Source organism: Neophocaena asiaeorientalis, unplaced genomic scaffold (assembly GCF_003031525.2).
Source record: "Neophocaena asiaeorientalis asiaeorientalis breed wild unplaced genomic scaffold, Neophocaena_asiaeorientalis_V1.1 scaffold128, whole genome shotgun sequence".
NCBI classification, from domain to species: Eukaryota; Metazoa; Chordata; class Mammalia; order Artiodactyla; family Phocoenidae; genus Neophocaena; species Neophocaena asiaeorientalis.
Window position 1 is genome coordinate 228,097 of NW_020175827.1, and position 25,875 is coordinate 253,971.

The following is a 25,875-nucleotide window of genomic DNA, read 5'->3' on the forward strand; positions in this document are numbered from 1 at the left end:
CAGAAGAGTGAGCATATATTTTTTACTGCCTGTCCAAAGAGAAATGTCAGCTTTGGGGGTAAAAGAAAGGAAAAACAGGGGACAAAGGTTAACAGGCCACACAGCTTCTTAGGCTGGTAGACCAGGAGGATTTGGGGCTGCCTCTGGGTATCCTGCCTCCACACATCCTGGCTCCTATATCACTTCATTGCACCACTAAGTTTGAAGAGAGGAATGACAGGCAGTTGGGAGTAGAGGAAATAAAAGTAGCTTCCACCTGCATGGCATTTTACAGTTTACAAAGATTTCTTAAGGGTGTCCTCATGCACACCTCCCAACAGCCCTGGGAGTGGGGAAGGATCATCATTCCCACCTAGCAGATGATGAAACTGAACTCAGGTGAAATGATTTGCTCACCTGTGGAAGGTCTGGGTTCACAGCCTGTTGTACCATTCATTTTGTGTAACCACAGGCAAGTCATCTAACTTCCTTAGTGTCCGTTTCCTCCTCTATAAAATCGTCAGTGGATTAGCTGATCTTAAATACCTTTTCAGTTCTAATATTCTTCAGTTCATCTAATTAAGTATGTAGGCTCTTCTCGGCTTACAAATCACGGTCAGCAAATGTCCATTCCATACAGATGGCCATTCCAGCCAAGGACTCCCACCTCAGACGGAAGCGTTTGAATTCCCCTCTCCTCCTTGCTGCTAGAGACACTTAGGCACCCACTTAAACACTAGAAGCTTCAGAGACTCTCCCTCCCTTCCATTTATACTTGCTGAGGGTCCAAGGCACTCAGAATTTCTGCCACGGCAAGTGGTCCTGTGCAGAGGAGAGGACCTCCAAGCCTAGGCTAGGGCTGTGCTTGGTGGAGAGGGCATCCCATATTGGAAAGCAAAATGACTTTTTCTGTTGGAATCAGATTTTAAAGCCCTCTTGAGTTCTGTAGTGTTCAGGTACTATAGTTAGCTGCGTTATGAGTTCAACTGGCTCTTGTGGGATAACCCGAAGCCTCACTCTCCTGTTCATAGTTTATTTGAAGCAAGCATGCTAAGTTTCAACACATGTGGTTCAGGAACACAACCTATCTGTAGGCTGCAGACTGTCCTGTCCTGACTTGTACTTAACCGTCATTCTTTTTTTTTTTTTTTAACCATCATTCTTAATCTTTCAGGGTTATGTCTCCCATAGTCTCTGGTCCAGAGCCCAGCGTATAGGCATGCTCAATAAATGACCTCTGCTGTTTCTCTTAAATAACCAGCCTCCTCGTTGCTAAGTGCTTGTGTCCCCGCCCTCCAAAGTCTTCATACACTAAGCAGCATGTCAGCCTCAGGCTATAGATCCAGGGTGGGAACCAAGGGACTCAAGCTGTGCGGTGGATCACATCCTAGTGTTTGGATACTGACACCGCGCCTTTCTCCAAATCGCCAGCCTGGATCCACTGTAGGACACAGCACTGGGCTGGGAGGGGTGCGGGAGATGCTTGACCTTCTCAGCAGCATTTCTTATCTAGTGCTGACCTCACCTACCATAGAACAAGGGGTAGGAAGCGCTTGGGGCTTGAAAGTTCAGAGTGTCCTGGGCTCACAATGGCTATGCTTAGTTTTCAAATATCTATAGAACTGTTCCCCCCAAAAGTTTATAAACTCTGCTAGCTAATACAGGACATTCAAGTATCTATTTCAACTCTGTTTTTGCGTGCTAAGAGTGCACAGCATAATAGGAGAAACAGACATTTATGAATGACTCTGATACTAGGCAGACAGATAAGTGCTAGACTAGATACAGTGGGGATACAAATGCAGTGTCTTGAGAGACTATTTCAGACTAGAGGATCTTAAAAGGATTTTCAAGGGACATGAGATTAGAACTGGGCCTTAAAGAAGAACCGATCTTCAACAGCAGGCTTGAGAGATGGTAAGGGAGGCTGCAGAAGGGAAGGAGAGTAGGTGGAGGGTGCAGCATGAATCAACCGGAAAGGTGGGGAGAGCCGGAGTGGGGGTCGTCGACGGGCAGGTGTGGGTAGATGTGCCCAGGAGAAAACTGGAAAGGGAGGCTGTAGCGTAACTGTGGAGGAGGTGAGAGCAGGCTTAGGAGTTGGAATTTAATCAGTGAGGATCCACTGAGGGAGCTGAAGGAGGGAGCACATGTCATGCCACGTCTGTGCTCCAGGAGAATCACCACAGCATCAGGATGGAGGATGGACTCATATTGGGTGATGGAAGCTGGACCTCGGAGCAAAAGCCTAGGCAGCACATTTGGGCATCTAAACTTAGACAAGCAAAAATGGTAGAAGGGAAGAAGAGACACCATGAAGTGCTTGTTCCAGCCCAGACACGTGCCTCTTTAGAGCTGATTTTACTTGAGCACAGCCACTGTTCTTCTGGGCGCCCTTTCGTGAGAGGTTCCTCTGCTCAGAAAGTTACAGTGGTGCCCTATTGCCTATTGGGTCAAATCCAGGCTTCCCTTACTGACCTTCAGAGTTGTCCATTAGCTCTGTTCGGTGTTTTCCTTCCTGCTGGGGCAGTCTGGTCCTCACACTCTCCCTCCCTGAGCTACGATGGAAGGGATCCTTATAGCTCCTCCAGGCCCACAGGAGGGAGAGACTGAGATGGAGCAAAGTGGGTGAGGCCCAGCCACACATCTCTCTCTGCATCACAATTCAATCAGGGCTGCTCAGTTCGGCCAGTTCTATACATGAGCTTACAGGACATTGTATGTAAAGAGTTTCACACTACAAAAGGGCTTTCAATGCATTGACCTAGACCTGACCAACCTCTTTTTTTTTTTTTTTTTTTTTTTTTTGGCGGTACGCGGGCCTCTCACTGTTGTGGCCTCTCCCGTTGCGGAGCACAGGCTCCAGACGCGCAGGCTCAGCGGCCATGGCTCATGGGCCCAGCCACTCCGCGGCATGTGGGATCCTCCCGGACCGGGGCACGAACCCGTGTCCCCTGCATCAGCAGGCGGACTCTCAACCACTGCGCCACCAGGGAAGCCCTGACCAACCTCTTTTTGATGTAAAAAGGAAGTACAGGGTTGGAAAGACCTGCTCTTTCCATTTGCTTCTTGGTCAGGCGCCTACAGGGGCATGGGGGCAGGGGCTTAAGCATGAGGGAGTGGGAGACCCTGTCCAAGGGCCTTGGAATTTCCACTCAGTCTGTTTCTGGGGACAGCAGTTGTTCAGTACAACTTATTTTGAGAAACTCTATAATCCTTGTGTCAGAAGGTGGTGGCCTCGGGAATCTATATTGGGCAGGAGGTGGTGAAGCAATGAGGGGAGAGCCGTGGCGGGGCCGTGGTATGTGGTGGTGTTAGAGGTGGAGGGTGGGATGAAAGTCTTGGGCAGGAAAGCAAACTTCACTGCCACCGCCAGGTGCCCCGCCTCCCCGCACAAAGCCCTGTGAGGTACTTGTTTTCAGGAGTCAAACTCTACTTCCCCGAAGCACCTGTTCCTGACAATGTCTGTTTCAGTGTTTATTTTTAGTCAATTTTAACTGCACCCAGCCCTGCTCCACCCTCTGCAAAGTTCTAAAGAGGCACCAGACATCAGGCCCCAGAGTTTAATCTTATCAGAGGGAAACATCTAGTACTGCCATATTCCCTTCTCTCCCACATCTCTACAAGGAAACCTGCCTTTTCCTTGCTTGGCCAAAAGGAAGTGAGGCTCCTTGTATTGAAGGGTGGTGGCAGCTTGCAAAGCTCTCTCTCCATACTGATTGCCAATGGTGGAGCTGCCCCAACTGGACTGAACCTAGTAGGCAAGCCCTGCTTGACCTCATTTCCCCCCATTGTGTGTCCTCTGCTCTTCCTAGACCTAGGCACACACCATGTTCATTCACTCAACGAGGGCTGGTCATGGGCCAACGAGGCAGGTTTCCAAAGTGCCGTTTACAAGGGTTGCCAAAACATTACTGGGTGGTAAACCATCACTGAATGTAATGAAATGAAAGAAAATACGTTTATCAGAACATGTCTCAAGGAGAACACTAAATCTGTTTCATTCATTTACTAAATAAATGTTTAGTTGTGCCTATTCCATTCTTTCAATCAATAGATATTATTCAGCACCTCAAATAACATGCCAGATATTGGTCTAGGCACTGAGATACAGTAATGAGCATGGCAGACTAAGTCTTTGCCATGGTGAAACTTACATCTTAAAAGGGAGACAGACATACACCAGGATCTTAGGTCAAGTTTCTCACAAGCAGACAGACACTGAGATGATTTCCGTTTAGTGATCTGTTAATGAAGTGGAAATTAAAGGTGATAAGGATAATAAAGAGATATGAGATGTGGCGCAGGGATGGGAAAATCCAGCTGGGCCTCAAACAATGGGAGTTAAGATGGAAATACATTTGTGAAACAAGGTTTCATTCAGATTTCAGTTACATAGAGTGACGTAGTCTATTCAAAAGATCAAGTTATTACCCCTGTACTCAAGTTTATTGCTTCAGAGTACCTCAGGGTAGCCTCCAATGAGTTGAGAGAAGCATGAGGAGGAAGAAACAAAGAAATAGGGCAGTATTGAGACCTATGTCTAGGAGAGACTTCTGGGTATGGCTACTGGCACATAAAATTGACTGGAAGCAAATAGATTACAAGACTACTGTTTTTAAGAGAATTGCATTGTCAGAGAAATCATGATCCTGACCACCTAAACACAAAAGCAAAAATATGACAAAAACCAAAAGCCACCTTGTAATATAAAATAGGTCTTAGGCTCCCAAATTTGTACTAGCTGAAAGCAAGCTGTGAATGCTGTGTAGTCCCAAGGATGGCCAGCCCAGCAATACTCACTGCTGATGAGACCACGGAGGAAAATGGACATGGACAAACCCTCCAAAGGTACCAGGAAGAACAATGGACAAGGAAATTCCTCCAGAGATCAGAATTAAGGTCTAAGCAAGGAATTTCACCCCCACACTGGAGCAGACAGTCCTTACTGTGTCTACCCAGCAAGATTTCATCATTGGTATGAACGAGTGATTACCATGTGGCTCCTATCCTTCTGTTTTCTGAAAGGGAATTTTGTTGCATTTGTCCTGTTTCTGCCTCCACATTGTATTTTGAGTGGTGGTTAGTGGAGGGAAGATACTTGTCTTTGAGTTCTGAACCACAAGGAGGTATATCCAGACTTGCAAGAGAGAACTGTACCTCACCCAGACATCCTGGACTTTGAGCTGGATAAGGTGACTAGATGGGATTTTGAATGTGTGTATGTGTGTGTGTGTGTGTGTGTGTACACGCACTAAGTGTGTAACTATGCGAAGAAAGATATGAGCTGATATTTGATGACCAGTCTACCTGCCTTCAGACTGATAACATTAGACCTAGATGGCTAGCTGTCCACCCAGTATTCATATAGTATGGAATTGACACTGGGGTAGACTACATTTCCCAGCATCCCTTGTATCCATGTAACTAGCTATCACCAATGGAATATGAGTAGTAATGATGTCATTTCCAGGCTGAGACTTTTAAGAGCTGACGGCGGAAATCCATATTTTCTTCTCCTGTCTGCCACGTGAACGTTAAGAACTCTGAGTTTCTAGGGAAGAGTGGAGCCACGAGATAGCTCCTGAACACTACATGAAGGAATTCTGCAACCCCCTAAGATGAAACATGTACATTGGACAATTACATGATCAAGAAAGAGATATTTATTTGTGTTAAACCACTATTTTTTTTTTTTTTGTTACAGAAACTAGCATTACCATAATGCTAGAAACAACTTCATGTAAAATTCCACAACACTGAATCAAGCATTCATTAAGCCTACAAGTGATATTCCTGACAGAAGCATGGTGGGCAGAGATGGCAAAAGCATAAATATCTATTCCAATGAGAAGCAAATTTCTGCCCCCTTCATGATAAAAGGATTTAATGTAGTCAGCCTTCCAGGCAAGTGGTAGACAGGCACCTCTAGGTCGTGGTACCATATTGAGGGTTCAAGGTTAGTCAGTGCTTCTGGGAAGTTGGATACTCAGCAGTGATTGTGGCCAGGTCAGCCTAGATGAAGCCTATTGCGTGTTGTGCCACCATGCTGAGGTTCATAACCTCACTGAGCAGATACTGAGGTGACTGGGAAAGAGGCTGACTAACATTCATAGGGCAGGATATCTTGTACACTGTTTGAGAGCCTCCTGCACTATGGACACCTTTGGGAGAACATTCTCATGGAACAAACCTATTTTCACATCCTGGGCTCATTATGACTGGTCTATTCATATACCTCTTTCCCAGAACTCTTTGTCATACATCCTTTGGTCTTATCCCTTCAAATTCCCTATCTTTCCAAATCATCAGTCATTAGAATTGGCTTCGATCCAGATGTCAGGTCAGTTCTCCTTCTAGACAAGGTGCACCATGAAAGGAACCAGTCAAAGCTCGGCACAGTGGAAGGATTTCTCTCCTACAGCCCTTTAGGGCCAACCCTTAAATAGAGCTGTAAGCAGAATATTATTTATGGTTTTGATGCAAGATCACCTGTAGAACTGAAGGGCTAATCTTGTCTCTCCAACATACTTGCAGGCCAGAACTATTCCTGTTCTTTAACCAACTCACCAGCCTGAGAAAGGGTGTGCAGGGAAATGGGTGTGATCTCAGGACAGGCTGCTATATATCTACATCTACAAATGCCATCCTGTCTGATCTGCTAAGATGGTAGGGGGAGAGAGAGCCTCATTAAAGCTGCATGTGTAGTGGGACAGAGCACCAGACTAGAGAGAAGACGATTGTTACCGGTTCTGTCCCTAACTAGCTCTGAGGCTAGTCAAAAATCACTCTGTTATTTCACCTTTTAAAATGGGAATAATGGGGCTTCCCTGGTGGCTCAGTTGTTGAGAGTCCGCCTGCCGATGCAGGGGACATGGGATCGTGCCCCGGTCTGGGAGGATCCCACATGCCGCGGAGCGGCTGGGCCTGTGAGCCATGCAGCAAGTGGGATCTTAGTTCCCTGACAAGAGATCAAACTGGAGTCCCCTGCATTGCAAAATGGATTCTTAATCACTGGACCACCAGGGAAGTCCCTGTAAGAGCTTTCCTGCCCTGATAGACAAGACCACTTGGTAGTTCAGATAATACTTCCATTTGTTTTTTTCCCCAGCCTTTGTTTCTTTCTCTAGGAAATGGCACTCATTTGCTGGTGAAGGACTGAGTGGTCCCTGGACCCTTTGTTTGGAGCAAGAATCATTTTTACACTTCCAAAGAGATGAGATTTCACCCAACGAAGCCAGTAAGAAGCTGCCCACTGTCAGAGAAACTTCCTGGAACTCAGCTTCCATGTCTGTAAAATGGGGATACCCAGACCTATTTCACAGTGTCATCCTTGAGGTCTTCACTTCTCTAAAACCTTAGCCACTCTTTAAGGCTCAGGTCAGGTCTGTCCTCTTCTATGTAGTATTTTCATATGTATCACTTCCTGGAGCCTTATAGTTCCTAGAATTGATAATCAATGAATTCCTATTTCATTCTATTCTAATTGTTTCCTCTATGTGGTTTAGTTGATCATCTTAGGTAGACTGTGAGCTCCATAAAGGCAAGTTCTGCAACCATCCCTCAACATCCCAGGTTTTCAAATACTATGTATTCAACATAGCAACAAAAATAATGAAGATAATAACAATAATAACCATTTAATGACAGACTATTATTTCCCAGGCACTCTGCTGTACTCTTTATAAATAGTATCTCATTTAACAACATATGAGGTAGATATTACTAGGTTCAGTTTACAGATGAGAAAACCAAGCTTCAGAGATTAAGTAGCTTGCTGGAGTCCAGCTGTAAATGAGCAGCTGGGATTTTCACGCTGGCGTGTGTGATTCCAAAGCTCTTTGCAGTACTGATCGACTGGTGACTGGCTCCAAGTGCTCCCCTCCCCCACCAAGTCTGCCATCCTTCTCTTGTAGTCACACCATGAAAGGGACACAAAGGAGAGATAAATGTAGGGCCAGACTTTATTAGGACAAACGACACATATTATTTCCTTTTTCCTTCCTGAAAGCCCCATCATCAGGACTGATCTCACAGAATTTCTAATCCAAGAACACTCGTTTCACAAAACAAACACACTTCAGAGATGGAAGGAAAGAGAGTCTTTTTTGCTTTGTTTTGGAGAAAGAGTCTTAATGCCAGTGCCAGAGAATAGATTAAAAGGTGTCCCCTCCAGGAATCTGGGATGATAAGTCATTCTTCCCTAAGTGGCGTCCCAGTCAGTTTCCTCCACCCCTCTACCCTCATCCTTCTCTCCACCCACCAATAACAACCAAGTATCAGCAGAGGGGCCCAGAGATGGGCAGGTGGGGCAGAGGCTGAAGCTCCTTCTGAGGCTTCAGCCTCCTCTGTCCCAACCTCTCATGCTTATCTATTTAGGTTAATGACACTGAAAACAGTGAGGCTCAGCCCCTCTGCTAGGCATCTGGAGGAAAGGGCAGGAAGACACAAGTGTCTCTAAGGCATGCTTTCCTTACTTCAGGACTTCCCTCCCTTTCACCCAGCTTATCAGCATATACATACACACACAAACACACACATGCATCTTTAAAAGTAACTGTCTCCCTGTAAGTTTCGGCAGCCACTTCTGAGCATCCTTTACCTTCATCCAAAATGGCAACCACCTATTACAGATGGACTGAAGAGAGAAACCTGGCCAGTCCCTGGGAAGGCAGGGCTTTTCTGTAGTCCCCACTGCTTTTTTGGCAGTCTCTTTAGGAGCACTGGGGAGACACAGGCATCTCTGTGCTCTTAAACAAGGGTCCTGCCAAGAGAGCTGGAGATTCCCTTTCTGCTTTCATGCCCCTGCTAAATCCTCCAGGGAAAGAGAGATATGGGGGCCTCCATAGTTGTCATCACACCTCCTCTTGGCACTCTAAGTTGGCAGTCAGCAAGGGAAGCAAACAGGAGGGAAAAATAGTTTTCCAGTATTTTCTCTCCTTTTTCATTTTTATCTTCACAGCAGAATTATTTTTTTCCCCAAGGGGAATCTGAGAAGCACAATGCCCTCTTTGTTTTAATAAGACTTGGGGAAATTCCACTGGCCTCCATGGCTGGTGATCTGGTCAGAATGTGAGAGAGGATGATGGCTTCTTGGGCATTCTGGTCAATAAGGTTTTTAGGGGAGCACTGGATGGACAGCCAAGGGAGGACTGGAAGGGATGGTTTCTACCATCAGGTTGAACTGTAAAAGAGCTGCAGGTTGATACGTGGTGGCAGGAATGCCAGTGGAGTCAGTGTGCACAGTGACTCCCTAGGAGAGCTTTTCAAACCCCCTCCCCGGGCTCGTTGTACACCCTGGCAGAAGGAAAGGCTGCAACATCACCAAGGTGAGACATTTGCCAGAGGTACATACCAAGGCACTTGTAAAGTTGAGGCTGCTGGTCAAGTTCTAAGGGCCTCTTTTTAAGTAAGACCGGGTAGAGGGAGGGGCAGCCAAGGGCATCCCATGGCGACCTGACCACCACCCCAAGGTATGGTCCAAGGAGACAACAGATTCAAGAGCACATATAATGCAAGTTCCTTGATTCATGCTCATTGCTGGCCGGGAACTTTGGGCTCTTCCTTGCAGGAGGAAGGGTGATCGGGTCAACGACGCCAGAGGGGCTTAGAGGATCCATCTGGTGTGTGGCTGGTATGTAGAGAGTCATCCTATCCCCCTGGCTGTCCCTCCCAGGTCAGATTTGCCATGGTCCCCGTCCCTTCCTCTATCCCATTCACTGAGTAATATGAAAGGCTTCACTGAGGATTCTGAGTGGAGGGTGAAGGAGCCTGGGTAGGTAGCCATGTCTCTTACTGCACCCACAAAGACCTGGTCATAGCTTCTGGAAAAAATGAGCAATGCCATTGAGATCCAGGGCCCAAACTGAGTAGAGCAGTGATGAGAATGAGAGAGATGGGGTCAGAAGGGACACACCTTCCCTCTCTGAGCCTCCTTTGTTCCCACCTGGTCCTGGTTCCGCCACACCCGTGGGTCACACTGATAGGTCATCTGACCTGGCCTTGCTGCTGGCCTTGCTGAGACGGCGCTTGTCACCCTGGTAGCCATGGGGGAGGCGGTGACCTGGGGAGCCTTCATTGGGTACCTCAGGCTTCTGGGCATAACGGATATGAATGAAACCCTCTCCAGGAATCTGCTCCTGGCCTCGCACTTGCTCAGTGGCCAGGTTATCTGTGTTCTGCTGCGAGGCCATCTTGTTACTGAATGGATTGAAGAATTTCCCCCCAGGGCCATTCTCCAGGCACTGACTGAAGTCAGGGGGTGGTGTGCAGCTCTTGACTATGCGGGCAGAGGGACCAGGAAGCTGGCACTCATCCATGCGCTGCTGTGACTTGACAAATCGCTGTCTGATCTTTTTCCAGCCCAGGTGGTAGAGTTCAGCAAGGCTGAGGAAAAGGGACAGTCCGGCCACAGCCAGCATAAACACAATGAAGACATTCTTCTCCGTGGGCCGGGACACATAACAGTTAACAGGATGGGGACAGGGACTCCTGCGGCAGACGTGCAGGGTGTCCAGGAAGATGCCATAGAGGAGGTACTGGCCCACGATGAAGGCCACCTCCACGGTGGTGCGGATCAGGATACTGCAGACGTAAGTGTTGAGCAGACTGCCCCGGAGCGGAATCTTTCCATTCGCTTCTTCCCAGCAGGACAGCTCTGTCTTCTCGGCCACTGGGTACTCGTAAGAGGCAGCGCCCCGAACCTCTTTGGCCCTCTCGCCCTCCCGTAGCTTCCGCTTCTCCTGCATGCGCACCGTGTGCACGGCGTGGCCCAAGTACACTAGAGAGGGTGTGGAGACGAAGATGACCTGCAGCACCCAATAGCGAATGTGCGAGATGGGGAAGGCTTGGTCATAGCAGACGTTCTCGCAACCAGGCTGAATCGTATCACACTGGAAATCAGCCTGCTCGTCCCCCCAGGAGGACTCGGCAGCCGTGCCCAGCACCAGCATGCGGAATATGAAGAGGACGGTGAGCCAGACCTTACCGATCACCGTGGAATGCTTGTGTGCTTCCTCCAGGAACTCTCCCAGGAAGCTCCAGTCACCCATCTTGGCTCAGCAGAAGACAGATGCCAAGACTCCTGCAAATGGGACAGAGAGAAAAACAGAGGGATGCTTTCTGCAAACATCTGGAAGGTCCAATCATGCTCTGTGATTCCACTGACCCATACCAATGCGTCCCTTAAGAGAGCGCAGCTTAGAAGTCAGATTCACCTAAAGAGCTCTCTTCCTCCTCCCCCACCCGCAGCAAAAATGAAAGAGAAGACAGAGTAGTCATGATAGCAAGATTAGAGCATGATTCCCACGCTTTAGTGGATCTAGAAATCACCTGAGATGTGTGTTATAATGTGGGTTCTGTGCTGTTATCTCCAGAGGTTCTACTCCAGGAGGTCTGGGATGGCCCCCAGGAATCTGGACTTGCAGCAAACAGCCTAGGTTATTTTGATGTACGCAGTGAAAGGACCTCAGCCGACAAACACTGGAGTAGTGGAAAGAGCACAGGACAGGAGCCTGCAAATGTGACTCTGGACATTTACCTCACTGAGTCTGTTTCCTTGTCTGTAAAATGGGAATAGCTACACCAGAGGACTTGGAGGGTTAAATGAGATGAGGTATGTGATATGCTGAAAATCATAATTCACGTGTTCCATATGTTTGAGCTGCTGTCAGGTGGAAAATATATATATATATATATATATATTTTTTTTTTTTTTTTCTGACTCCAGTGGCCAGAACTAGGTGGAAGAGAAAAAGGTGAGGGTGGGAGAGGCAAATTTGGCCCCTTAGGAAGCATTTTCTATTTCTATTTCTATTTCAATAATGATCAGAGCCATCCAGCATGGGCCAACTCTATCAGGAGGTGGGAAACAAGAACATTCAAAGGTTTCACAGGTTCCCCCAGCTGGTTAGCAGCTGGCAGTGCTGATCTACACTTCACTGCAGTGCAGCCATTCCAGCCGTACAGCTCAGCTTGTCTTTCTGCAGACAGAAGGTTCCCACACACAGACCTGCTCACCCACACATCCAGAATAAACGCCCCAAACCTTTAAGTCCCACACAGAACCTTCCCTCATCAGGTCCTGGCATGCTTCTTCAGCCTCATTTTCTGCCTATCCCCTTCAGTTGCCTTTGTCGTGTCCAGCATGCCAAGTCCTGGAAGGTTCCCAAATGCTCTCCGCTCAGCCACCTCCTACATGCTCCCTCACCTCTAGCTGAATCCTATTTACCCTTCAAAACTTAACCCAGTCATTGCTTTCCCAGCCCTCCCTGCTTCCTCAAGCTGAGCATCTTCAGCTCTGTGGTGGCCCTGGGGACACTCAGTCCTCTCCTAGCACTTGCCATCTTGTTTTGTGATCCTCTGCCTGTCTGTGTTCTTCCAGTAGGAGCTCCTTGAGAACAGGAATTCTCTTGTCCTCTGTACCATCATCACCCGGCCCAGAGTGGGTACTTAGTAAATCTTAGTTGAGTGAATGAAGGAGGGCGTGGCAGGCACTGGTGTTTTCTACCCGGTGTTCCCCTGTTCCTTGCTGTGTCCCATAAGCAGGGTGAGAAGGCCAGCTATCACTTTCTCAGCCTCCACTGAAGTTAGTTCTGGTCTGTGAGGTGTGGGGAGAGTCTGATGTGGAAGGAGTGCTCTAGAAAATGTTTTACCATCCCCCAGTAAATAGAGCCTCGCTTGAAGTCCTCTTCACCCCCACGACTTCCTGCCTGTGGACAGTTTGTGTGAGTCAAGATGCCTGAAGCTTCCCAGAGAATCTCAGAAATGCCAACCAGTGCCCTGAGGCTTCTGAATCAACTCTTGAATCTTCTACCTCCAGAATTCTTACTTGATGAACAATAAATGTCCTTATGGCTTAAGCCTTTAATCAACCAGTCCTAATCAACAGAATGACCAAAAAAAAGGGGGGGGGGGAATTGAAGGTAAATATTCTTTTCTTGGAACCTTAAAACCTCGGATTCTGATGGGACCTTAGAGGTTGTCAAGTTCAAACTTTAACCTTCACATGTTTGCTTCCAGTGTGCCCCTGATTCCTATCCTATCCCGGTTCCTATCCTTATGCATATGAGGAAGGACAGGGCGACGTTCCATATTTCACGGTTCAGGCTTTGGCTTCTGAGTCGATACCTTGACAGAGACCAGCCTCCCGGCTCTGTCTTCTCCCAGCCCTCCACTCCCCAACCCTGAGAGTACACAGCGTCCCTGGGAATGAGAGAGTCCGTGAGTAAGCGGAAAGGGCCTTATCTCTGTTCCCTTCCATATCAAAGACCCTTCCAAGTCTTGAGCCCTTTCCTCTGGTTTGTGATCAGACATTTGCCCTTTTCCTCACATGATGAAGGGCCCCCTCCATCGCCTCCAAAAGTGGAAAATTGTGGAGCGTTAGTCCAAAAGGAAAATGGCTGATTAGATAAGAGTCTGAATGGTCTGTGATCCCTTCTGGGCACGTGTGCAGTGCTCAGCACCTTCAGGGTCATCAGCACACATGTGAAGGCCAGGATGTGGCGAGTGTCAGAGAGAAGGGAGGGAGAGAAGGGGAGAGAGGACGAGCAAAAAGAGGGAAAAGACAAGGGGGAGTTGGAAATGGGAGAAAAAGAGACCCTGTAACCGTTAAGGGAAGTTAATTTGGGGGTTAGCTAAATGGAGTTCAAATCCCTGTGAATATCTGCTGAGCTTGGGGAAGTTACTGGATCTGTGTCTCAACTTCCTCACCTGTGAAATGGATATACTGTTATTTAGCTCATAGAGTATTATGAGGCGATAGGTAAAAAGCACTTAGCACAGTGCTCAGAATATAAGAACTGAATAAAAGGCAGCCATGACTAGCAAGGAAAGTGGTGGGGCAGGACAAGAATAGGAGAAAGTGGAAGGTAGAGAGATGTGCATTACCAAGAAGAGAGAAACAGATGGAAGAGAAGAAGGGGAGAAAGCCAGAAGGAAAGAGAAATGGCAATCAAAAAGAAAGAAAGAGAGAAACAAATGTTATATTCTTCCAGGATTTGGGGCAAGTTTTCCAAACTCTCCTCAACCTCTGAAGATTTTTCCCTTGATCTTCTGACTCTGTCACTCATTCCTTGCAAGTCCCCAAGGAAATATAAAAATAGTTCAAGGCAAAGAATGTGATGCTTTGGTCTAGTCTGCCAAGAGGTTTGCCTGCTGACTGCCTCACTTGTAGTCCAAGGAGTCCCACCTGGAAGAAGTAAAACATAGGTACGAGAAAGGAACATCGCAAAATATCAGAAAGACAGTCTTAGGATGCCTCATCGGGAGAGAACAAGAGAAACTAACCAGCTGGGGAGGTGTTGGCTAGGGCAGACACCGTGGGCCCTGGCAGCAGTATATAGGGTGAAAAACCTCTTGTTTGCGACATCCTGGATGACTCAAACAAGGTCAGAGAAACTTAACATTGCTATCGTGTACCAGCTGCTCAGCTTATAATATGAAAGGTCCCCGGCTGAAGTCAGTTTCCCAACACCTCTGGGTCCCTTTGGGCCCCCGACAAACTCAGCCAAAGAAACTTGTAGATTAGACACTCATTGAGTTTTCTGGGTGTACAGCACGTAAAACGTTTTGTAGATTATTATCCATTTCTTGGCAGGAAGTGTGTTAGGAGGGGCAAAGGCAGCTGCCCATGCCATGAATAAATTCTGTCAAATAAAAATGGTAGTATACCCCACTGCTTTATCTGTGACCTTCACTGGCTTCCTACTGCTTATAAAGTCCAAACGATTTAACTTGCACTTGAGACCCTCCACAGCACAGCCTCATCCATTCTATTTCTGCTGTTCCCCTCACATACTCAGTACTTAAGCTACACAGCTCCCCACACATGTATTCACGGCCCACAGTTTCTCACCTCTTTATCTTGGCTCCCCATGTTGCCTCTGCCTACGATGTCCTTCCCTTTCGTTCATTCATTTAATAAGTTTGTTGAGTGGTTACCAGTTACCAGGTATCATGCAGCGATGATGGCACTGAAGATGCAACCATTAAAAAGACAAGCAAGGAGTCCCTCCCTGCCTTTACTGAGCTTAACTGCCTTTATTTCCCTTAATTAAGGAGAGAGAACAAACACATAATTGCAATAAAGCACGACGTGTGTTGACATTAGGGAGACACAGGGGGCTATGGGAATGTAAGGCAGGTTGACTCTGGTTCAGGGTGGGGCCTGGACCCTCCATAGAGCCCTGGGTAATTGAATTCTACAGTCCTTTGCAACTGATGCAAGTCCTGAAGTCCCCAAGGCAAAGAGAGATGGTCCCTAGAACCTGGACAAGAACATCCCAACTCTGAACGTTCTTTACTCCAAGACCTTCCACATCCTCTTTTAATGTGTCATGTCCTGGGACGAAGCAAAAATTTTGGAGAAGTCATTAGGGAACGTCTTTGGTAATAGTAACATTACACCTGGAGAAGAGGGAAAGGGCCAAAGGAAGGTTTTTGTGCATAGTGAGCATGAATGATTTTGTTCCTTTACTTCATGTATTATATGGCTAGAAATAAAATTCAGGGTCTACGTTCCCAATCCGGTGCTCCTCCACGTTGGCACTGTTGCCGCCCTAGGCAGCCAATGTTTTTAAAGACAACCAATTTAGAGCAACCCAAATTAACATGAATTCATAGCCAGCACCTCTTCTTCTGACCCCACAGATCTAGGTGGAAATGGAGACGTCTTTGCAAATTGCTCTCATCCCTCTTTGATGTCTCCTGAACTCCGAAGATGCTAAATTACCATGCAGCAGGCAGGATACATTCCCACACTGGGTTATATGCTGCCTTACACTTGTTCTCCAAAAGCTTCTTGTCTAACAGCCAACCCGCAGGTATTTTTTCTGAGTCCCTACTATGTGTCTACTACTGTTCTGGGTACTGAAATAATACCTCACGGGTCCCAGGCCTGACAAATACTAGGCACGCAGTGATATCTGTTAGATTAATAAACAGATCAGGCATGATTCCTGCCCTCAAGGATTTAACGGCTTTTTCCCTTAGATGGGTAGTAGACTTCCCAAAGTCAAAAGCCTGTCTTCTGCTTTGTATTCTTATTGCATTAGGCTTTCTCATTAGGTGCATAATAAATGCTTTCTTAATAATTGAAAAAAAATGTTTGGTCTAGCAGTAAGATTGCATTACCTCTGACAAAGCCCCCAAATGGGGTGCAGACATAAGGCACTGCACTCGGTAGTCACCCCGCTCGTTGCAGTCCTTTAGTAGTGGCTGCAGCATAAGCTGGGCAGGCTGCAGGTGACAGGTGCGCCACCCAGCACACAGCTGAAACTGCACCCCCGTCTCTCCTGCTCAAGAAGGCATGTTGCAAGTGAGCAAGAAGCTACCATGGGGATGCCTCGAAAATTCTCTTCCTTCTGTTGATTCTAGTTCTGTCCTCTGAAACCAAATATAACAGCCCTTACGATATACTATTTGACAACAATTTCTGTGGCCCCCCAAGTCAGCAGCTGGGCCTTGGGTTAAATTGTAAAACCATTGGGATTTCACACACCTAAGGAGAATTATTTGTTCTGCTGATTGTGTATTATCTCTCCAACTCAACCCTGAGTCCTTGAAGACAAGCCCCATAACTGTTCATCACTGGATCCTCCCCCTGAATCACCTTACCCTCTCTTCCCCCTTATTGCTCAATATCTTGCCCTGCACCTGATAGGTTGATTCATGTACATTTTGGGGGGGATCTTCCCGGACCAGGGCACGAACCCATGTCCCCTGCATTGGCAGGCGGACTCTCAACCACTGTGCCACCAGGGAAGCCCTCGTGTACTTTTTAGAAACAACAGTGGATGAATGACAGCATTCAGGTCACTCAAAACACCTAATGCCACTAGAGGCACCTCCCTGGGAAGCTGGCCCTAGGGACATCTGCACAATGACTATGGTGACCAGGACACCAGGGAGAGAAAAGCCACTGAGCTGTCCTTCTGCCCATGAGAGAGTCCTCCGCTTGGCTGAGCAGGACTGAACATGTCTAGAGCAGAGACTTGGTCACCATGGACTATTCCTTCTCTGCCTCCCCCACATCACTGGGAAACTCACCCAAGTTTGTCAACATTAGATTTTAAGACCACTCTGCAGAGGCTGAGTCTAATTCTGGACAATGACACATGTACTGGATAGTATCTAACAGACCTCTGGCTCTCAATAAAGATTGTTACTTACGGTAATAGTAACAATCCCCTGGGCCCGTGCTCTAATTCCTCTCACCACACAGTGGAATGCGGCAAGGGCAGGGTTGACTCGCTTCCCAATGAGAATCCTGTTGTAAAAGGACCCAAAGGGCCGCACTCAAAGGATGCCTTAGACATGGTATCATGTCAGTGCAGCTCGGTTCAGAAAGTGTTTGTGCAACCCAGTGCCACACCAGACACCAAAGGTGGCTTTATAAAGTGAAGATGCCAACTCTAACCGTCATCTTGGAACTCTTTTGGAGCTTATTCATTAATGTACATTTTTCTAATCTTCCCTCACCCCAGTAGTTTCTCTCTAAGATGGATATGTAGGGAGGATTACATGAGAGAGTGGTCTTGGTCCTCAGCTACCTCATTAATCTTTATTATCCTTCGAGATTCTCAGCTTCATTTGCTAGTTTAGCCAGAGTTACACAAAAAGAGAATTTGAATCTAATTATAAGAAAACCTAACACTCATTGAGACCCTTCTATGTGCCAGACACTCTGCAAGTTTCTTGATATATATATATATATTCTCATTTGATTCTCACAGTAATTGGAGGAACTAGGGACTGGCCCCGTCCCCTTCTTACAAGGCTCAGAGAGGGTGTTTTGGGCAAAATCACTTGAGGATGACTTGCTAGTAAGCGGTGAAGTTGGCACCAAAGCCAGCTGTTGTCTCTTCTGACAGTGATGCCCCTGCCTTAAGAACTGCACTAGATTCTATCTAACTCACCTTAAGTTCCTTTCTTTGAAAAGCCTTACTCATCAAAGGCTGGCCTCTGTTACACAAGATAACTGCCACAGGGATATTTGTGAGATAACTATTAGAATACAGAGTTGATTTGCGCACGGTTAAGGGTAATTCTTACATTTAGAATTCTCACTCTTTTCCTGATTTAGGTTTGGGGTAGCTACTTCAACCAGATAGATGTATGATATACCTACAGCTACCGAGTTGGGCAGTGTGGGCAACTTTCTCAGAATGAGAGGTCCAGAGGGGGCCTGCACTCCTGAACCTTGACCACTAGAGAGGGGAGAGGGAGCTAGAGATGAGAGAGAGGGGAAAAAGAGACAGATGGAGGAGATTAACTATCACTCTAGTTTTCCTGCTACTCCAGCCAAGGGCAGATAATTAACTCCTCTTTAAATTTAATTATTTGATTATGGCAAGGATAGAGTGGTCCACTCAGAGATCCTGCTGGCCGACAGTTGTTTCAAAGCCAAGGAGGTAGAAGGGAGCAGGCAAAGTAGAGAAAGAGAATTATGCGAGGATAAGTAATTTTCTTCTTAAAAAGTTAGAAGAAGACATATTTACAAGGAATGGATGGGAGGGGCTGGCAAATGGAGATATTCAATTACAATGAAATATCAGGAGGTCTTTATTAACTACCAGAAGGGGTTGATTAATACCTATGCAGTTATTAATGAAAATTATATTTATTAAATGCTTTATTATTTCCAACATCTTGTCATTGATTCATAGTACAGTAGAGCTAAAAGGGATCTAGTCTAACTCTTACATGACATTAACATTACTTTCTAACCATTACTTCAGCCCTGCTAGGAAAGCAGTATTATTCCATTTTACAGCCGAGAAAACTGAGACTCAGAATTTAAGTAACTTGTACAGAGTCACACAAGCAGCAAATGCTGCATCAGGGACTTGAACCTGGTCTGCCTGGCTCCTGCCTTTCTCTCTGTGTCTCTTAAAGGGAAAGAAAAGCAAAGAGGCCCTAGGACTGATAGGACTGACAGCTGGTGACAAACCTGTGACCAGAGCTCCAGTGTCTTAACCCCCCAAGCAGATCTTTTCCCGTAAGAGGCCCAGGGTTTTTCCTTTTAGCCTCTGGCTTGTGGACTGGCCATCCCTTGCATATTCTGTTCCTAGAATTGATGATCACGTGGAGGCCTTCAGCCCAGAGTGGTCAGGATTCCCAGACTCTTCAGCATCTGCCACCATTTGGCCAGAATTCACATATAGAAAGTTATTTCCTTTTTTAGCCAGTAAGTGTTCTTGGCTACGGCAGTGTCGACTGCTGGGTTCTTGGCTGGCCGAACAGCAGGCTCTGGTGTTCCATTGATGTCAGATCATAACAAGAGCAATGGGAACAGAAAGAGTTAGGTGGTGGGACTCGTGGTTCCCAGGAAGAGTGGGAATCGAACCTTGCTTCCATCACCCTCTAGTTGTGTGACCTCAGGCAAGTAACATAACCTCTCAGTTTCCTCTACATCTAAAAAAAGGGGAATGTTTACTCATGGGGATTGAACAATGTGTGAGTAAGTGGAAACATCTAGAACAGTAATTGGCACATAGTAGACACTCAATAATGTTAGTTCCTTGTTTTCTTTTCTGCCGTTTCCAGTAAAAACTCCTCTCAAACATGACCCAACTGGTCACCTTGATGCAGCATTTGACATGCAGCAGGCTGGTTAGAGGGACACAGCGAGGACGCCCTATGTGCCACCAAGTGGGGGAGGGTGACTATCAGAGGTGGGGAAAACATGGGCAATGGGAAGGATATTAATTTAACTCTAAATCATTTATTTCACTAGGTGGAAAGAAGAGAGGCAGGTGGAGAGGAAGGGAGGTGTAGAGTCCCGCTCCAATCAGGTCCCTTGTGTTCTCGTAATTGGTCGAGCCTGCCCCTGAACTTTTCTTTAACTCGAGCTTTGGGGCCTGGAGATGGACTCCACATGAGTCCATATTATAAAATATGTGCTTCATATAATTCCCCCCTTCTGAGGAGCTGCAGCACTTTGGAATCTGATGACCAATCCAAAGGCGTGTCCACGTGTGTAGGTTTGAAGCTGGCTCAGTTCTACTTGAAAGAGAAATAGGAGGTCGTCTACTCTGTGATCTGAGGAGAAGAGGCATCCTGACCCCTAAACACACCTGCCCTCTCCTGAAGTCCTTAATCATGAAGATGCCAGGTTGGATTAAGCTTCTCTAAGTCCTCTGTGGACAAAAGAGCCTCAGAAGGGAGGCTCTTTCTGGTTCCAGCTATTTCTTTGTGACTCTAGTCAAGACATTCCCCCTCCCTGAGCCTGAGTTCACTCATGGGTAAAACTAAGTGGTTGAGCTGGAAGGTTGCTAAGGCCTTTCCAGCTCCAAGTTAGAACACCTGGGGAGTTTGTGACTCGCCCAATTGCAATGGTATGGCAAATTAGTGGCAAAGTGGCAAAGCCAAGAGGCAAATCCAGATATTCTGACTCCCAACTTAGAGGTCAGCAAAAGTCGACCCAGAAAAAAAATCTGTAGTCATAAAAACCAAGCAGTACCTTCTCAGAATTTCATGTCATGGTGAGCCTTCACTGTGGAAAGGCCTTTGCATCAAATGAGTCTCAATTCAAAGAGACTTGGACTGAGCACCAGGTGACCTGGATTCCACTCTATCGTCCTGTTGTTCATTGAGCACTTACTATGGGGTAGCCATTTAAAATACATTATTCTATTTAATCTTCATAAAACCTCACAAGGAAATTATTTATTATTAACCTCTTTGACAGATGAAGAAACTGAGGATCGGAGACATTAAATAATTTTCCCAAGGTTTACACAGCTGAAATTCTAACCCAAATGTGATTCCAAACGCCTAGGCCCTTCCTTCTGCCTTACCCCTGAATCAGATAAACTCTAAGATCCCTCTGTGTTATTTCAATACCTCTGATTCTGAGACCTCCTGACTCCCTTTCCTTATGAAGGTGAGTGGATTACTGAAGGCTGAATTTTTCTTCCCCATGAGTCGCTAAAATGTCAGAAACAATTGATTCACGAAGTGGCATCAAGCGGTCATTTGCCAGGAGCCAGCTGCTTTTGACTGTAGAAAGGAAGTCACCTTCCTTCCTAGGAGAGAGAACTGAAGCTTTCCTGGGAAAGTGGGCATCTCTCCCCTTCAGTCAGTTCAATCCTGGAGCCCAGAGTGGAGCCAGTTCATACAGAGAGTTGCTGGACTCCCCAGTGGGGGAGTTCTTTCCTGAGACAGAAGGCAGAGCCTGGGCCTTGGGTCTCCCTGGCCCTAAGGACTGCAGGTCTTCTAGTTCCTGTCCTGATCGATCCACACAGACAGGCTCCCTGCCCTGTGTTAACTGGCTGGGCCCAGAGCGGGGATCAGTCAGGACCCAAGAGGCCAGGCTACCCTGCGGTAGCCCGGCTGGCTGCGAGAGCCCAAGACCCTCCACGGCATGTGCCCCCCACCAGCCGGCAGAGATAAGCAGGAGCAGGTGGGCAGGTGGTGTCACTACTAGGAAGCAGGATTACAGAGATGCTTCCACACAGGAAGCAGGGAGGTTTGGGGAGAAATGGAGGCTCAGAAAACACAGCCAAGGACGGAAGGCAGAAGAGCCCTAGGTGTGAGTGAACAGAGCGGGATGTTCTCCCAACTCAACTGGCCCTGACTCACTGTGTCGTCTTCAACAAGTCACTTGCCTTTTCTAGGCCTTGTTTTCCTTATTTGTCAAAGAAGAAGTTGACTGGCAATCTAGGAGACCTCTTCCGGTTCTAATGGCCTAGGACTTTAGACCAGTACCTGGCAGGGGGACAGGAGTGAGGCAGTTAGGAGACAAGAACAATAACCAGTCTCAACAGCCCAGCAAGAACATCTCTGGGGCTCCAAGCCAGCGGCCTGGCTGGGCAACACAGCTGTGTTACTGCCGTGGCTCTCTGAACTTCACGCGTCTCGGGGAGGGGATGCCCTGAGGGTGCCGGTTTGGAAGCCAGGAAACACAAGTCCCGGTACTGCCTGCCGTATGCCCAGTGGTCACTGGAGCTGCCCTACAGCTGCTGAGTGAGGAAAAGGCTTGGAGGATCAGCGAGGGGAGAAGGCTCCAGACAGCAATGCCACCGCGGGGAACCTGGCCGGAGGGTGGAGAGAGCTGTCCCACGAGAACAGGGTCTGGGCTGGGCTGTGACTCCAGGGTTAGTGGGTGGAAGAGATGGCGACCACTTGGCCTGATGATGTGAAAGTTAAGCTAGGATGCTTCTAAAGACCAGCTTGTGTCCCCAGCCGTGAAGCCACCACCCCAGGCAGAGGGGGGTGGCCTTGGTCTCTTCTCTGTTCAGTGTCACTGGCTTCCTCCCTGGCCTCCCGACCCCCTGCCCAGCGCTCCCCACACTGCCCTTCCTTCTCTTAGGCCAGTCGGGACCGCTGTGCCAGAGCTGTGCTCAGGAGACAGCCCAGTGAGATGCTGACGGGTCAAAACCAAGAACTCCTCCATTATGACAGGACACTGAGAGAGGGGGGACGAAGGAAAAAGTGAACAAAGGCACAGTAAGGATGTAAACTCCAGTGTCAGCCTCCCCTTTTGTAGTGGTTCTGAGGTGCAATTTGAGCTAAGGAATCTCAGCCTTGGACAGTGTTACTGCTGAAGGGAACCAGAGGGATCCTGCTACTTCAAACCTTTCATTTTACAGATGAGGAAACTGAGGCCCAGAAGGGGGAACTGTCTGGCCCAAGGTCACACAGCCCCTCAGTGCACCAGAGCCCAGGTCTCTTGGGCCCTGAGTCCAGGCTCCTTTACCACATGCTTGGAAGGGAGATCAAGGGGCTGTCAGGAACCTTCCTGCCCTGCGCCCAGGAGGAAAGGAGACCTTGCGGTGGGCACCTCTCCCCGGCTTCCTCTCCAGATCTCACCAGCCTCTTTCCTCCAACAGCAAGTGACCAGATTGCTCACAATGGACAGCGGGGACATGACACTCCGTAGAAGACTAAGCAGGGAATATTTTTAAACCATCCAACATGCCCTAGGGGGGAAAAAATCAAAACACTTTCCTAGATGCTGTGGAAAGCATTTCAAAAAGAATTCCAAGCCTAGAGGAAACATGGTAAAACAGCAATGGCTTGGGTTTTTAAAGGGCCAATGTCAATCTTCACAAAACTGCCTGGAAATGACCTGGTGTCCTGCTTGTAAGATGCCCCTGGAGCACAGCGCATCTGTGAGAGGTAGATGGACGGCAAAGGCCCTCCGCTTGCATTTCTACAGCTCCTTCTAAATTGAGTAAGTGATTTATCTGCTGCTTCATAAGCTGTTCTCTTTAATATACCCAAAGCTCACCATCACAGGGACTGCTGAGAGGGGCAGGGAGGAAACCCACAGGTGCAGAGAGAGAGTTTTGCTGTGATCCAGCAACAAAGCTGGAGATTCAAGGCTCTCTCTCTGCCTCTCTCCCATCAACTGGTAGTTTTATCTCTTAAAATTCAAGTTTCCCCTTACCTTCCTCTTTTCCTCCTGTCTGGAATTCCAGTTGGCTTCTTGGTTCTCTGGCCGCCTCTCCCCCGCTGCCCACTCTTCCTTGCTCTCCAGCCTGTCGGTCGTTCCTCTCCCACCCTCTTTTTAATCGCTATCTGTCACCCTCCCTCCGCCCACTTCTTCCTACTATTTCTCTCTCCTCCCCCTTCCCCCTCGAGATCCCTCCCTCCCCTCTCTCTCTTGTGCTCCTAGAACCTTTGCTCCTTTAAAGAGTTTTCTCCCGTCTACCTCCTTGCAGTCTCTCCTCACCGCGTTCTCCCCAGAAGGAGACTGAGTCCTCCTCCCCCACCCCCTGCCCTGCCCCTGTCACTGTCGCCACAGTCCTCCCGCTGGCCCCCTCTCCCTCCGGCTGGTGGTGCGCTGCCTCCCTAGTCTTTGCCTGCTCACCCTCTGCCGGGCCACTTTCCTGGGGCATCAGCGGGAACGCTGGCACTACCCTGGAGATCCCTTTTCCCCATCCTTTTCCTGTCGTCAGAAAAAAAAGAGTGCTCATTTCCAGAGCAGGTCTTTTGGGAAACTTCTACTATGCCCACACGAGTGAGCTGAGACTCACAAATCGCGAGCACCCACACCCAGAACAGACAACAGAGGTAACCTGAAAGCTCTACAGGGCAGGGAGAGGGCATCTCCACTGGCCAGGACTTTCTCCTTCTCCTCTAATGAAAAGAGAGTGCTTTCTATGTGGCAGGCACTGGGCTGGGGTGAGAGAGATATGGATACAGATATAGATATAATATTTTTATTTCACTTAATCATTCCGATGTCCAGTTCTCAAGGTAGACAGTTCTACATTTCACATTTGAGGAAACTGAGGTGCAGAGAAATCATGATCATGGTGACCCAGTTAGTAAATGGGAGGGTCCGGATTAGAAGTTTTAGTCAATGCCAAAAGTCACCTCTTTGCTCTTTCCACAAGAGCATACAGGCCTCCCAGCTGGAACTGAGCTGACGGAAGTAAGGCTGTCTCTTATTAAATCACATGTCACGGGTGGGCAAATTTGGAAACCGTGAGGCATCTCTACCCTCAAGCTCCCCTCATTCTCAACTACTTTCCTCAACTCCTCAACTTATATGCTTAGCCATGGACCCAGTTGGACCGTGATAAAAGTCAACGACAGAGGTGACTACGAGTGGACTGAAATCAGACAAACCAATGACAAAGAGCCCACAGATTGTGAGATCTAGAAGAAAACCCCAGAGATCATCTGGGACAACCAGGAAAACCGAGACCCGAAGACTCAAGGCCACTCGTCAATGTCACACATAGTACATGGCAGAGGCAAGACCAGAGCCCAGATCCATTCCTTTGCTCCACATCATCACGTTCACATATATTCACAAATATTCCAACAGTTTGCAAAACTTTGTTTTTTTAGTGGGTGATATTTTTCATGGGTGAATAAGCTTAGGATCAGCAAGAGGGGAAAGAACATGGGGCCAAATTTCCTGTGTCTAGGGAGACAGCAGCCCTGCTGAAAACAAACTCAAGATTCTTAATTCCTTAGCCAGAGTTTCCCCACCTCTTTTCCTATGTAGCTTCAGAGCAGGTGCTGGGGCCAGACTGTCTGGGTTTGAATCCTGTCTCTACCACTTACCAGCTATGTAACAGTGGGCAAGTTAGCATAAATTCTATGCCTCTTAGTTCCCTCAACTGTAAATTAGGGATAATAATAACTACCTCCTAGGTCATCATGAGGACTAATGCAGATGTGTAAGGCACCTGTCTGGTACATGGTAAGTGTGGTGGATGTGACTGCAAAATACAATACAATACAATACAATACAATACAATACAATACAATACAATACAATACAATACAATGCAATGCAATGCAATGCAATGCAATGCCTGCCTCCTCCTGCCTGTACTTCCCATGGCTGGTGCAAACTCCTGGGATGGAATTCAACATGTGAAACACAGGGAGCCCTGGTGATATCCAGATTCCTCTCCAAAGCAGAGATTTTCTCCACACTATGGCTTTGTCCTTACATCTCAGTCACTCGAAAAGGCTGTGGGTTCCTGAGAATACCTTATTATCTTCAGCCAGGAGATGGCCAGTTAAAGAACCCGTAAGTCTCAGTAGAAGGATCATCTGAGAGTGGGGAAGTTTTAGTGGAGTATTAACTCCTAGATCATCAGCCGTCAAAGGAGGGTCCAGCTGAGGGTGTGGCTGAAGGTGAAGAGAGAATGCCATTTTCCTCTGAGTGCCCAGAAGGGAAGAATTGCCGAGATGTAGGTACACCCAAGATCCTGGAGCAAGTGCAGGGCACAGAAAATAAATGCTTCCACTCTGCTTGGCAGGTAGAGAATAAGACAGTGAAGAAACTGGATGGGTTGCTAGAGGTGATCCAGGAGGTCCAAGTAAGTGCTGAGAGAAGACTGAGTTCTTGAACTCAGATCATCCCAGCTCAACGAAGTCGAGCAGCCCTCCAGCCAGGTACTCTGCTCAAGATGGCATCTAGGACAGAGT

General features: G+C 47.6%; 1 protein-coding gene across 1 annotated transcript; it reads right to left on the reverse strand.

Moving 5' to 3' along the window:
* Window positions 1-7,922: 7,922 nt before the first annotated feature.
* GJA5 (gap junction protein alpha 5) lies at window positions 7,923-23,451 on the reverse strand. Its single transcript, XM_024732714.1, has 2 exons — window positions 23,369-23,451; window positions 7,923-11,059 (listed from the first exon to the last, which is right to left on the reverse strand). The coding sequence occupies exon 2, from the start codon at window positions 11,025-11,027 to the stop codon at window positions 9,951-9,953; it is 1,077 nt and encodes a 358-aa protein (XP_024588482.1). The 5' UTR covers window positions 11,028-11,059; window positions 23,369-23,451; the 3' UTR covers window positions 7,923-9,950.
* Between the last annotated feature and the right edge of the window lie 2,424 nt (window positions 23,452-25,875).